The 14,261-nt window shown below is 42.7% G+C and overlaps 1 protein-coding gene across 4 annotated transcripts in view; it reads left to right on the forward strand.

Moving 5' to 3' along the window:
• mapkap1 (MAPK associated protein 1) overlaps positions 1-14,049 on the forward strand; it is a 224,785-nt gene extending 210,736 nt beyond the window's left edge. For all 4 annotated transcript variants that reach the window (XM_085965624.1, XM_085965622.1, XM_085965621.1 and 1 more), the window contains one exon: positions 10,782-14,049. In XM_085965624.1, coding sequence (XP_085821750.1) covers positions 10,782-10,904 — 123 coding nt within the window. In that variant the 3' untranslated portion in view covers positions 10,905-14,049. The remainder of the gene's footprint in view (positions 1-10,781) is intronic.
• Positions 14,050-14,261: the final 212 nt, after the last annotated feature.

A 14,261-nucleotide genomic window follows, 5' to 3' on the forward strand; every position in this document is an offset into this window, starting at 1 on the left:
AACCTTTTCCAAGATTGAAGTTGCTCAGAGATGGATCTCTCTCTGACTTTTGGCAATAAAAAATGTAGTTACAAAGAGAGGGAATGTAGAGTGATGGCCATAGACAGTCATTCCATCTGTGAAACAAAAGGTTCCTTGGTGTTTTCTTTCTCCTGTTTCCATTTGGTGGCCTCTTCACACTGCAGACCATGGTTAAGAGTGGTTCTTGCTACTTCCCACTATTCACTACCTGGCCTACATGCAGTATCTCTTAACAACATACCTGAGATGAATAATTCACTGCATGGGTCCACATTATATTACATTTTGTTGCACTCACATTGTAACCAATATATTTGTACATTTGTTGTCTTTTTCAAAAATGTGCAATTCTGCGCTTTTTAAAGCTGTTTTTCATTCTCCGACCTGTGACACTGCTGCTGCTTAACTTTTTTATTAGTGCTGCACAGGTTGACACCCTTTTTCTCTTTGTTTCCTTCCATGGGACGCACTTTGCCTAAGCTCAGCCTCTCCCAAGACAGTCCTACTGAGATCAGTTAATCACTGTGTAGGGAATTGCAAGTGCACAATCTTGTCTTGCTGCTCTATGTGCAGCACTGTAATAAACCAAGCTTCCTAAAAAGTGTCCTTACTGATCCTATTATAAGAATTCAATTGCCTTGCTGAGGGTGAAACTTGCTCTTTTTAATCTATTTTGCTTTCCTTTCTTGGATGCCCTTGCACAGCACCAGCGCTGACCAAGATGTTGAGTGGTGATCTGATTACTGACCTCCCATCAATATCTCACTGAAACAGGCCACAAACAGGCAGAAGAAAATGCCTGAGGTGACATTTATTTTCTCTCCTCCCTTGTGCAGGAAAATACTGATCGCTGCTTCTTGCCACTGCTCAGTAGTTTTAATCCAATTGGGAACTCCAAGAGTGGGGGTGATGGTGTTGACTTGTGTCCCACTAGTTTGTGGAGCAATACATTGCAACTACAACATTCAGTGCTACCACGTTGTTGAGAATTCATTTCCACAAGACAAGAGGCACTGATCTGACCATATTTGGTGCATAACAGGTTTAGCTATCGATCAGATCCGACTGGACCACATCAAGCACCGTCGGGCCCCACTCTCCTCTGCCGATGACTCCAGGATCAACCTGGAGAGCAACGATAACCCACGGCTTCTTTTCTCCGCTGCCAACCATCTGCTCGAACCCCTCTCCACTGCCCCTCCACCCTCGGGCACAACAGCAATTGTAAAAAGCTCATGGACGTCTTTGTCCCCAAGACAGAGGCCATCTGTACAGCTGCCTATACTGCTTCCCCCGCTACCCTTCCTCTTCCCTGAACCTATATCTGTCTCAAGATTCTTTCCTATCTCTCATGTCCTCTCCAAGCTCATCTCATCTATGAGTCCCACCTCCTGTTTGCTTGACCCTCATTCCCACAGAACTGCTGCCCACCCAACTACCCTTCCTGGCCTCCAAGCTAGCTGACATTGTAAATGGTTCCCTCTCCCCAGGCACTGCCCCTCTTCCTTTCAAAACCGCCATCACCCCCTCTCTTTTATAAAAATTAAAAAAAAACCACCCTCGACCCTTCTGCCCTTGCAAACGACTGCCCCATCTCCAACCTCCCTTGGCTTCCTAGCAGCATGGAGCAGCAATCAAGCTCAGGAATGGCTGACATCAGAGGGCGGACAGCGTTTGTGCTTTACGCACTTCAAATAAAAGTTTCAGGGGCAAGAGTATTACACTGAGCTAAACTGAAACTTGGATCCACAAATAAAAAGGATATTTTAAATAGAGGATAGCCATCGTCTCACTGGAAATTGTCTTTGGTTATTTACAGCTAAGAATGAATTTGTTGTGTGAGTGGAGCTGCCCATTAGGACATGCTTACAAAATATGAAAATAAAATCAGTTTGCGCCACCAAAATTAGGTGTGCCCGCCGCTGAGTTTTATGTTTAGGACACATTTTAAATTATTTCAATTAATGTGTCAATATACCCGCAATGCCTACCCCGCCCCTCCCTTCAGACCTCTCTGGCAGACGCTGTTCTTAAACCCGGAGATGCACGGTACAGGATACTTTCTCTCAGATTTCACACCATCCTTTTACAGAGACACCTTGTACCAGCTCCACCTCCAGACAGCCTGCCGAGATGCGATAGTCACTGAGGAATTTCAGTCACCAGTTTCCATCCTGCCACACCATTGCCCAATACATTAACCCAACAAAGAATCATATCATACCAACCTAACATTGGACTATTTCAAAAGGGTAATATTTTCTTCAATTATGTTGTTGACTTTAAAACACGTTTAAATATGAGGCTTGTATTCAGACTGCTAGTAATTTTTATGCCAATACAGCCATTCAGAAAATGGCAACCTAGACATTTAGTTTACTTGGAACTTTATGCTAATTCTCAAATTCTGATCGAAGTATAATAGTGATAAATCTTATACTCTAGTGAACTAAAACCATGAATTGATCCAATTAGTTTGGGGCAAAGGGGTCAATTAACTTAAATGAACTCTTGACGTTGTGTATATGGACTTTCAAAAGGCATTTGATAAAGTACTACATATTGGGCTTGTTAACAAAATTGAAGCCCATGGGATAAAAGGGGCAGTAGCAGCATGGATCCAAAATTGGCTATGGGATAGAAATCGGAGAGTTGTGGTGAATGGAGGGATATATACAGTGGCATTCTCCAAGGCTCAGTACTAGGACCACTGCTGTTTTTGATATACATTAATGACTTGGACTTGGGGGTACAGGGCGCAATTTTGAAATTTGCAGATGACCCGAAACTTGAAGTGTAGTAAACCAGTGAGGAAGTTCGTAATAGACTTAAGAGACTGGTGGAATGGGCGGACACGTGGCAGATGAAATTCAACGCAGAGAAGTGAGAGGTGATGCATTTTGGTAGGAAGAATGAGGAGAGACGATACATGCTCAATGGTGCAATTTTAAAGTGGGTGTGCAAGAAGAGAGAGACCTGGGCACAAATCTGTGAAGGTGGCAGGACTGGTTAACAAATCAGTTAATAAAGCAGATGGGATCCTGGGCTTTATAAATCGAGGCACGAGTACAAAAGCCAGGAAGTTATACTAAACCTTTATAAACTAGTTCGGCCCCAGCTGGAGTATTGTGTCCAATTCTGGGCACCACACTTTAGGAAGGACATGAAGGCTTTGGAGAGGGTATGGAAGAGAGTCACTAGAATGGTTCCAGGGATGAGGGATTACAGTTATGTGGATAGACTGGAGAAGCTGGGGTTGTTCTCCTTGGAGCAGAGAAGGCTAAGATGAGATTTGATAGAGATGTTTAAATCATGAAGGATTTCGATAGAGTAAGCAAAGGGAAACTGTTTTCAGTGGCTGAAGGGTCAATAACAGGATGCACAGATTTAAGGCGATTGGCAAAAGAACCAGAGGCAGCATGAGGGAAAATATTCTTACGCAATGAGCGGTTGTGATTTGGAATGCACTGACTGATTGATAGGGTGATGGATACAGATTCAACAGTAGCCTTCAAAAGAGAATTGGATCAATACTTGAACGTTCAAAAAAATTGCAGGGATATGGGGAAAGAGCGGGGGAGTGGGACTAACGGGATTGCTCTTTGAAAGAGCCGGCGCAGACTCGATGGGCCGAATTGCCGCCTCCTGTGCTGTACTATTCTATGATTCTGCATATTCCAAGGTATACTACATGAACACTGCGCATCCCACTCACACTAGACTTAACGCTGATGGATTAAAGCTAGCATGATCCCAGTAAATTTTTTTTTTTTTTTTTAAACACATCTGACTCAATTTATGTCTTAAAGTGTGAATAGCATACTGATGCATTTGTAAGTATTGTGCATTAATACAAAAAAAATTCCAGCATTGTGTGGCACAGCCTGTACAAAAAACTGCAACATATTGTATTGGTGCAGTACTTGGAATGCACACATCACCCTGAATACAAGTGTAATATTTACATGGAGGAAATGTTTACTCTGTTGCAATTGGCATAATTCATGCCACCTTCTACATGAATATATTAAGGATAACGGAACCCAAGAGATAAAGTGCCGCACGTGACTGAACCTTCCAGAAAATCTGAAAGTTGCACCCTTGATCAATAACCAGAACGCTTCAAATCTGCCAATATAACTGGCGTTGAGGAGGGGAGTAAAGAAAAGTGACTGGCATTAAGCGAGTTCAAATAAAAAAAACAGTGGCGACATAAGTGAGGAAAACCCACTTTACTTCAAGACCAACCTAAATATTGCAGGTAAAGTAATTTCACTTGTACCGTTTCTATATTTTTTACAATGCCACAGTAGTTGCATTCACTCCTGGAACAACAGAACCATTAAAACCCAAGAATATGATTGTAGCAATGTGTAGTATCTTACCATGACTTCACGTTCTTAAAATGTCATTTATTCTGTTCACAGGTCTACAAAACTGAATACTGAGCTTAGGGATGTATCCTCACACAAAGGACTGTCCTCAAGATGATGCGATGCTGTGTAGCAGGGCCACCATTTTTTTTTATTCGTTCCTGGGATGTGGGCTTTGCTGGCAAGGCCAGCATTTATTGCCCATCCCTAATTGCCCTTGAGAAGGTGGTGGTGAGCTGCAGCCCTTGTGGTGAAGGTGCTCCCACAGTGCTGTTAGGGAGGGAGTTCCAGGATTTTGACCCAGCGACAATGAAGGAACAGCGATATATTTCCAAGTCGGGATGGTTTGTGACTTGGAGGGGAACTTGCAGGTGATGGTGTTCCAATGCCCCTGCTGCCCTTGTCCTTCCAGGTGGTAGAAGTCGCGGGTTTGGGAGGTGCTGCCGAAGAAGCCTTGGCGAGTTGCTGCAGTGCATCATGTAGATGATACACACTGCAGCCACGGTACGCTGGTGGTGGAGGGAGTGAATGTTTAAGGTGGTGGATGGGGTGATAATCAAGCGGACTGCTTTGACCTGGATGATGTCGAGCTTCTTGAGTGTTGTTGGAGCTGCACTCATCCAGGCAAGTGGAGAGTATTCCATCACACTCCTGAATTGTGCCTTGTAGATGGTGGAAAGGCTTTGGGGAGTCGAGTGGTGAGACACTCGCTGCAGAATACCCAGCCTCAGACCTGCTCTGGTTGCCACAGTATTTATGTGGCTGGTCCAGTTTAGTTTCTGGTTAATGGTGACCCCCCAGGATGTTGATGGGGGATTCGGCGATGATAATGCCATTGAATGTCAAGGAGAGGTGGTTAGACTTTCGCTTGTTGGAGATAGTCATTGCCTGGCACTTGTGTGGCGCGAATGTTACCTGCCACTTATCAGCCCAAGCCTGAATGTTGTCCAGGTCTTGCTGCATGTTGGCATGGACTGCTTCATTATCTGGGGAGTTGCAAATGGAACTGAACACTGCAATCATCAGCGAACATCCCCACTTTTGACCTTATGGAGGGAAGGTCATTGATAAAGCAGCTGAAGAAGGTTCGACCATAGGTTAACTGAATGCGAATTTCCTCTGAGGGCAGTGCTCAATGATGTGCGCCAGAGTCTGATTAGGAGCTCCACAGTTACATGATGGGAATGCATTAATCTTCCATCTGTGGAGAAGGTGGCAGCATCTACCATGACTGGTTCTGAGGCGGTTGATGGTTATCCACTGTTTGCGAGGAAGATTTGATCCTTCAGGTTCTACTGTGGGGTCCTCTGAGGAATCCATTCTGTGTGTCACAGTTCTTCCAAGTATTTTGCCATCGGTCATCAAGGCTGAGGGGAGATCGCTGAAGGGCTTCGGTGACGGTCCAAAATGGCCGCCTAGATTTGAGACAGGTTGGTGGTAGGTTGTTCAAGTTGGCCTGGATTAGCATGTCTTTGCTGGTGTAGCAGTTGTATTCTCTGGAGACTGCATATTCGCGGCATAGGTGTGGTGGTGCAATGTTTGCAAGCACGGGCAGCCAAAGTGTTGGTGTCGATAAAAGCGTACTGGTGATCATTCTCTCAGTAGAATTCAGCTGGACATCAATGGATTTGACATGCAGACTCGATAACCATGCCGGAAAGCAGAACTCCACCGTAGATTATGAAAGATATCAGGAACGGTGCTTGTGCGCTCCTGCATTTATTTATTTATTTATAAAAGAACATTTACTAAACAATTCTACTTCAGAGGGATGCTGTCACCTTCATCAGAAAGTTTGAAATGCTTGGGAATCATGCTCATTTTGGAGGTGGGTAGGGGGTATTGCTTTATGGCTTCTGTGTTGTGACGTGGACCAATTTATTATATTCCACTTTCATTTTTGCGACCTTTTTCAGGCCACTGATATATCTAAGAAAATCCTGTGCATTTGCTTTGTGGTGGCCTTTATTTGCAACTATGACCCAAGCTACTTGCATCCTTCTGTGATTGGAGAATCAGCATTTTTACAAAAAAGATACCTTTTATGTTACTGTTCGCAACCTTGGTATCATATTTGACCCCGAAATGAGCTTCCGACCACATATCGGCAACATAACAAAGACCACCTCCGTAACATCGCCTGTCTCTGCCCTTGCCTCACCTCATCCGCTGCTGAAAACTCATCCATGCCTTTGTTACCTCTAGACTTGATGACTCCAACACACTCCTGGCTGGCCTCCCACACTCCACCCTACGTACACTTGAGGTCATCCAAAACTCAGCTGCCCGTGAGCTAATTCGCACCAAGTCCCATTCGCCCATCACCCCTGTGCTCGCGACCTACATTGGCTCCCGGTTAAGCAGTGTCTCGATTTCAAAATTCTCATCCTTGTTTTGAAATCCCTCCATGGCCTCGCCCCTTCCTATCTTTGTAATCTCCTTCAGCCCCACAACTCCTCGAGATATCTGCGCTCCTCTAATTCTGCCCTCTTGAGCATCCCTGTTTATAATCGCTCAACCTTTGGTGGCCGTGCCTGCTGGTGCCTAAGCCCTAAGCTCTGGAATTCCCTCCCTAAACTTGTCTGCCTCGCTACTTCTCTTTCCTCCTTTAAGATGCTTCATAAAACCTACCTCTTTGACCAAGCTTTTGGTCACCTGCCCTAATTTATCCTTGTGGCTCGGTGTCAAATTTTTTGTCTTGCGATACTCCTGTGCAGCGCTTTGAGACGTTTTACTACGTTAAAAGGTGTGGCTGTGTTTGCAGTTTGCACCAGCATCACCCTCCCCTCCAGTCTCTACCATAGCAATCTGAAGTATCCATGCAGGAAGTATAGATTGCCGGCACCCGGCTACCGACCATAGAGCATATATATCAGAAACGCTGCCTACGGAGGGCACGGTCCATCATCAAAGACCCTACCCACCCCAGCCACAGTCTGTTCGCCCTCCTACCATCTGGAAGACGCTACAGATGCATTCGCACCCGTACGACCAGATTTAGAAACAGCTTCTTTCCCAGGGCTGTCATCCTACTGAACTCCACAAATAAACACTAAAGCCTGCACATCTGCCAATGCACTTTATTATGGTCATATTTATGCTAATATACTGCAAGCCAAATGTATAAATGTATGTTGAATGTTTAAGTGTCCTAATCCAAATTGTACACTCTCGGGAGCCGCAAGCCTACATTTCGTTGTACTGCACTTGTGCACTAACAATGACAGTAAAAGTTGATTTGATTTGATTTAAACCTCTGTTATGGGGGGGCTTCCACTGCATACCTGCTAGGAGCCGATCATGCTCTAGTGCAAACTCGAGCCGTCTGCCTACCACAGTTCTGGGTGGTGGACTTCTCCAAATCATCTGGTATTTGTCTCTCAATGTCACAGACCGTCCCCAGTGCATTCACGTACACGTGATGCTCTGCAACTGTTTAGAAGCAGGAACTGAGAGATCTGGGTCCCCAGGCACGTCAGCCATGGGGTGATGTCTCTGGACCCTCTAGTCAGCATTGTCCTCCACTTCATATTCTACTCACACACCCCCCCCCCCCCCCCCCCCAGCCGCTCCGACCCACATGCTCTGTGTTTCACTCTGCGCACTTCCCTCTTGTTGTTTAATGTCTGGGGGCTTCTGCCTGGTAGGAAGAGAGTGACAGCATGTGAAGAGGAGCTGCCGGAGCTGGAAACACTGGCGTGTGGGTTTTCATCTTCCTCCTCTGCTGCTGCTTTCTTTTGAGGTGCGTTTAGAGGAGAGGAAAAATAAAGATATATTTGCATTTATCTAGTGCCATTCACAACCTCTGGGCATCCCAAAGTGCTTTACAGCCAATGAGGTACTTTTGAAGTGTAGTCACTGTTGTAATGTAGGAAATCAGCAGTTTGCACACAGCAAGGTTCCACAACAGTGAGGATGTCCTTTTGTTTGCCATGAGATGCAATAAAGCCCAGAAGTCAGTAAGCAGATCACAATGGGGGTGATGACTGATGCATGCTAAAAGCTATTTAATACCATGTGACCTTTTAGTGGGGAGAATGTATGCAAGACAATGAGTAAAGGAAGATTTCCAGGCGAAAGCTGGTGGTGGCCTCCAGGGCATTAATGGTAAGCAATTCATACACTTTTAACAGTGTCGTCTTGGACGGTGTAGTTGGCTCCTCTTGCCTTATCAGACTCAGTAAGATCATTAATTTTTTGTGGCAGAGACTTGCCATGCATGAGCTTATAGCATTGGCTGTCACTGCCCTGGCCGCCTCCTGCTGTTGTTCTTCTCTCCTTTTTGGGTCTGGCACACTTGGGTCCAAACAGGGCATTCCTCTGCTGTCTAACTTCTGAGGGAAGATCTTCAGCTGCATAATCAGAAGACCTGGGGGCTCTGTCTCCTCCTGCAGACTCCTCAAACCTCCACAAACATTGCTTGCTTGCAAGCCAAATTGTGCTGTTGCTTTCTTTAAGATTTTCTCTCGCCCTGTCCTGTTTTAAGCTGCTGCAAGCCTTTAAATCCTGTAGCCGTACACACGTTCCTGGCCCTCCCTCCCCCGTGTGACATGCTGCCAATCAAAGGTGGGAAAACCATCAGGAGCTTGCCTGAATTAGGCTGAACCCAGAAACCAGGGTAGACGGGTAGAAATGGCACCCTGCAGAAAATCTGGGCTTGTCTCTCGGTATATGCAATGTTCTTAGCAATTGCGCTAAAAAGCCAGCCAACACAACATAACTGTCTGAAATGTCTCGATGCCTGACGGTATGAACATAGCCCCCATCATATTTTTTTGTTTTATCCATCACTGTTTTGCTTTCATGTTTATTGATTTGCCTAAAATCTGGCAAACCTTGTGTGTGCTATATCAGGGATGTGTCCAATTTACTCGGACATTAGCAAGTTAACCGTCTCAATCACTGTAGCTAGTCCAGACTAAGGTTTTATTAGCCATGAAAAAAATATTCAAAATCAGTTGAAGGTAGCAGCTTTAAAATTTAACGACTATGAAGACCCAGCAGTACATAAAACTGTTCAGGTTTTAAGCTGCCAAATCTTTCCAGTGAACCAACTGATGCTAAGCCAAAGGGCTTTTTGCATTTTGATTTTTACATTAACCTTCCATTAAAAATTATCACGGCTATCATCACAAAGTATCATAGCCAATAAATTAGCATTTTATGAGACATGTAAAACAAGTATTTACGATTTGCTAATGTGACTGTCTTTCATGCTGAACCAGCTTCTGTGTCAATTTTATTCAGTGCTTGTCACCTTTTTAGGTTTGTTCGTGGGATTAAACTAGATGCTTTTATATATTCGCCACCAAACCAAAGGTGTTGGCATTTTGTTATATAAAGAGAAAGAAGCTCAGATAAAGTGGGTACCTTTTTTAATTGAAAAGAGAAATCATTTCCACCATGTTTTGATTCAAAGATAAAGCTGATTCCTGAAGCCTTGCTGGTGTCTAAATGTCAGTTAGAGGCAACTTTCTCAGGATTAATGCCTCCTTTATTTTACAGCAAACATGAAATTTAATTATAGCACTTTCTGTACTTTGCAAATCAAAACCGGGTGTAAAAAGAGCGTTGTCATTGAAATTTATGTACTTATTTAGAGGATTTCCCTGGCTCTGCTAAAAATGCACAAAGTTGTAACGCTCCAAGTTCTGTCAAGTGTCTGGTGAAAGACTAAAATTTCATTGGTGAAGTTTGTGTTTTTTCATGTGCATAGAATATCCTAATTATTAAATTTGCCATGATATTTTTGCTACCAAAAAAAACTTCTAGTTTAACCCTTCTCCATTACAAGTTTATATTCAGGCTCATATAAATTAGACAACTGCCACCAGTAACATTTCGGTGATTGAACCGTATTTCAAAGTGCTGCATTTCAGTTGAAATGTGAACAAAATTTCTAAATTATCCATCAAATGCTGAAATGGAAATGCAGCTTTGTAGTAACCCAACTAGTGTGTTTATTACGAGTGGTTTTCAGAACACAGTGAGGTGGTAAATTGTGTGTACTAATAGGGTTGTCACTGATAGTAATTTATTGAAGTCTAGTAGTTGACCCAATGTGTGAACGAATAGTCGATTATTAAGCACAGAAGAGCTCTCGGCCTCTGCCTGAGCAAATGTTTGACCTTAAAAAAAAAAAATTTAAAAAAAAATCAGATACTCCTAATATTGAAATCGATTTGGTGCAGCTGAGCCAAGATCCGACCGTATATTCCCTGTGATTGTTCTACAGCCTCTTGAAAATTTGTTGAAATATCTAATATAAAATGTGTACATTTCAAATTGTTGGCGAATGTTTGTGCAACACTGAATTTCTTTGTCTCTCTTATCTCTCAAGTATGCTAAAATAATTGAATGTGTGTGTTTTTTTTTTGTTGTTGTTAGATTAACTATATTTTGGAATCCAGAGCAAGTTCAGCACGAGCAGACTACCAGGCTCAAAAACAAAGAAAGCTTAGCAGAAGAACAAGCTTCAGCTTTCAGAAGGACAAAAAATCAGGACAGTAGCATCAGCCTCGGCATAAACTGTCCAGACAATTCCGCTGAGGAAATTCCCCGCGGTCTCGCCGGTGGGAGATGGAACCATGAAGTTGTACCTGTCCAGGCTGCCAAGAGCAGAGCAGAGCAAAGAAAACTGATTAAAATTTGGAGACATTTAGATCTCTTGCTATTCATGTGCTCAAAGGATCCTAAGCTTCCTGTTTTGGGATGCAGGCTTACTTCCAAGATTCTTCCTCTTGACAAGCAGCCATATCAGAGAAAATTACAAGTGGTTAGGTTTGGTTCCCTGTGCTTTGATTCATGGGGAGGGTCCACATATATAATCACCTAAGGAATATGGATACAATGAATTGCACTGTCTGACAAGTGACTTTACACAGGTGTCGTAGCTTGTCACATGATCAAAGATGAAATAATCATGTGGGACACAACCATATAATTTCCGTTTTTGATTCTTTTAAAAACAATTACTGGACAAATAGTTTAACAGTTTTTTTTCTTAACAGCTGAATAATACATTTTTTATGACCTGCGAAGGAAATAAACATTAGTTTTTACTGTGACCTGTAAATGTTCCTGCATTGTACCTGCTAACTGTAATATAATGACAAAGCACTGTGTAAGAAATAGCTGGTATTATTTCAGACTGTCATTTGAGGACAGTATGGGAATGTATAATATGTTTAAAACATTTTTTTCTTTCTGGCAAAATGTATAAAAATCTGCAGTTTCCAAAAAAATCTAACTTTTAGTTGGCATGTTCTTTATCAACCAATTTTTAGATGGCTTCAAATTTTCATTCCCATCAACACACCACAATTAAGCCATAAATTTAAAAGAAGTCCCTTTTTAAGGGATCCTCCAGGAACTGCTGCTGATTCAAACAATTGAATTGTTTCAATTCTGGCAATCTGGATTCACATTCACTCTGGCACAAATGTGGTTCTCAGCTGAGTTTAATAAATTCAACCACTTTTCGCATCTCTGCAGTATTTCATGACTTTGCTTAAACAAAATTAAGTTAACTAAAGGGGCAAAGGTCTCAAATGAAATGTGCATCACTGACATCAAGTCAATATTAGCAAGACTGAAGCCATCCTGCTTGTCTCCTGCCTCAATCTCCACCCAACTCCCTCCTCCTCTCTCTTTCTTCAGACTAAACCTGATGGTGCACAACCTTGTTCAACTCTGAGCTGAACTTTAAATCCCACATCCTTGTTGCGACCAAGACTGCCTATTTCTGCCTCCACTGCTGCTGAAATGCTTAACTGGGTCTTTTGTCAATTTCAGAATCAATTGCTCGATCACTCGCCTTGCTGACCTCCCAAGTTCTTCCCTTTACAAATTGCAACTCCTCAAATTCGGCCACATGTATCTTATCCCAGACTAATTCATGTTCCAGTATAACTCCTATGCTCACCAGCCTCTGTGGGATCCCTATATACCTTCAAAATCTTTGTCCTTATCTTCAAATCTCTCCGACCTTACCTCTCCCTATCCCTATATTTACGCACTCATTCAGCCTTATGTTCCTGTGTACACCTTCCACTCATCTGCTTTGGACCTCCTTTTGCATAACTCTCTTTCAGTGCTATTTGAATGCAGAACCTCAGCTGTATGGAGTCTGCACTCTGAAGCACTTGCTGCATCCTCCCCACCCCCGCTACCTCTCTGAAACCAAAATCCAAGTTTTTAAAAAGGGCAGTCACCAACGTTAATCCTCCTTCCTTTGGGCTCCAGTTATTTTTTGCCTCTGTGGAGAACTTCAAGATGTTTTCTTACAAGTGTAAGCAATTGTTGCTGTTGAGAGCATAAGGTCACAACATGCACATACTGAGAGTGTAGCACTATTACGATGTCCAAGTTTTGGAAGACCTAGAATAGACAATAAATGTCAATTGATGCAGAAAAATGTGTTGCTCTAAAGATAATGTTAAATGCTGAAGTTTAAGTTCCATTGTCAGAGCCAACCACAGTGATAGTGACTTGTGTTGTCTCCACCATGCCTAAGCGAGAAGAGTACTTGGCTAAATCAATTAATTTAAAATGAGAGTCCCACAAAATAAGAGCACTTTCCTGCTACTGGTGGCATAGCATGTTGGAATACCAAAGTTTTGGACCAGAGTGGTGATGGGTGGATTAGAATCTGCTGTTTTCTCCATATAATGAATTGTTTTTATATTCATTCTCGTGATCTGGGCATTATTGGCAACCCTGCGAAGGTGGCAAGAAGGCTTTGCACCATCTTTTGAACCGCTGGCAGCGGTGCAACTAAATGGCTTGCTAGGCTTCGGTGTGGGACTGCAGTCACAGATAGGCCAGACCCAGTAAGCTCCCTAAAAGACAAGTGTGAAGCATTTGGGTTTTTATGACAATCCGACAGCTTCATGATCACTTTTATTTCCAGAAAACTGCCCCGGTGGGATTTGAACTCGCGCTCTCTGGATTATCCATCCAAGCTTCTGAATTGTTGGTCCAGTGCCTAATCACTACGCTATCATACTTGATAAATCATTACTCATCAGCACAACAATGGACGGAACTGCAGAAAAAGTACACTGCTTTTGAATGGGTTTTTATTGCTGCGAGGATTCTGATTATTTTATTTTGGACGAGACACTCTCGCTCCCACCAACCCGCCCCCCAGCTTTCTCCTCCCCTCTATGTTAAACAGGAAACCCTTGAAGGACAATCAAAAACCATTTTTTTAATGGAAAAATACATTTTCCTCCTAGACCTTTAGAAACAATTTCCTTGAGTGATGTTTTTCTTGACGTGCCACAGTAAAATCTGGAGTACACATTTTGGGTTGAAACTACACTGCATTAATATGTAAGTCAATCTGTTATGTTGATACAATTTGCACTTTCATGGGTATTTTAATCTACAATTGCAACAAAATCTAGCATATTTGCCCTCAATCATGTACATCCCAGCATGCTGATAAAATACCTTAATGGCCAACCCTCAAGTACTTTACAATATGTCGACATAATTTCAATTTTACTTACAAATACAGATAAAAGCTGGATTTAAATACATTTTTTCTGGTAGCTAATTGCAGTTTTTTTTTAAAAGCAAGCAATGTAAATTGTTTTTATGAGACATCATTGTTTTAAAGGGCTATAAAAACCTTAATTTACTAACCTCATTACGCGTTTTATCCCTTTTTCCATCACACCAATGCTCATTTGATGATAAATGTTACATCAACAATATATTCTTTGAAGTTGATTTAAAAGCAAAGCAATCAGACTGATGAGACAATGGTTTGTATTCCATTCCTCTTCCACACACAAAGTTCCTGATGTCTGCTGTGCTGCCAGGAAGATGCTTCAAGTGGAGGCCATCCATTTCCTCACA

The sequence above is a fragment of the Somniosus microcephalus genome, chromosome 23, assembly GCF_052327205.1.
Source record: "Somniosus microcephalus isolate GS21.2 chromosome 23, FLI_Smic_1.0, whole genome shotgun sequence".
Taxonomy (NCBI): Eukaryota; Metazoa; Chordata; class Chondrichthyes; order Squaliformes; family Somniosidae; genus Somniosus; species Somniosus microcephalus.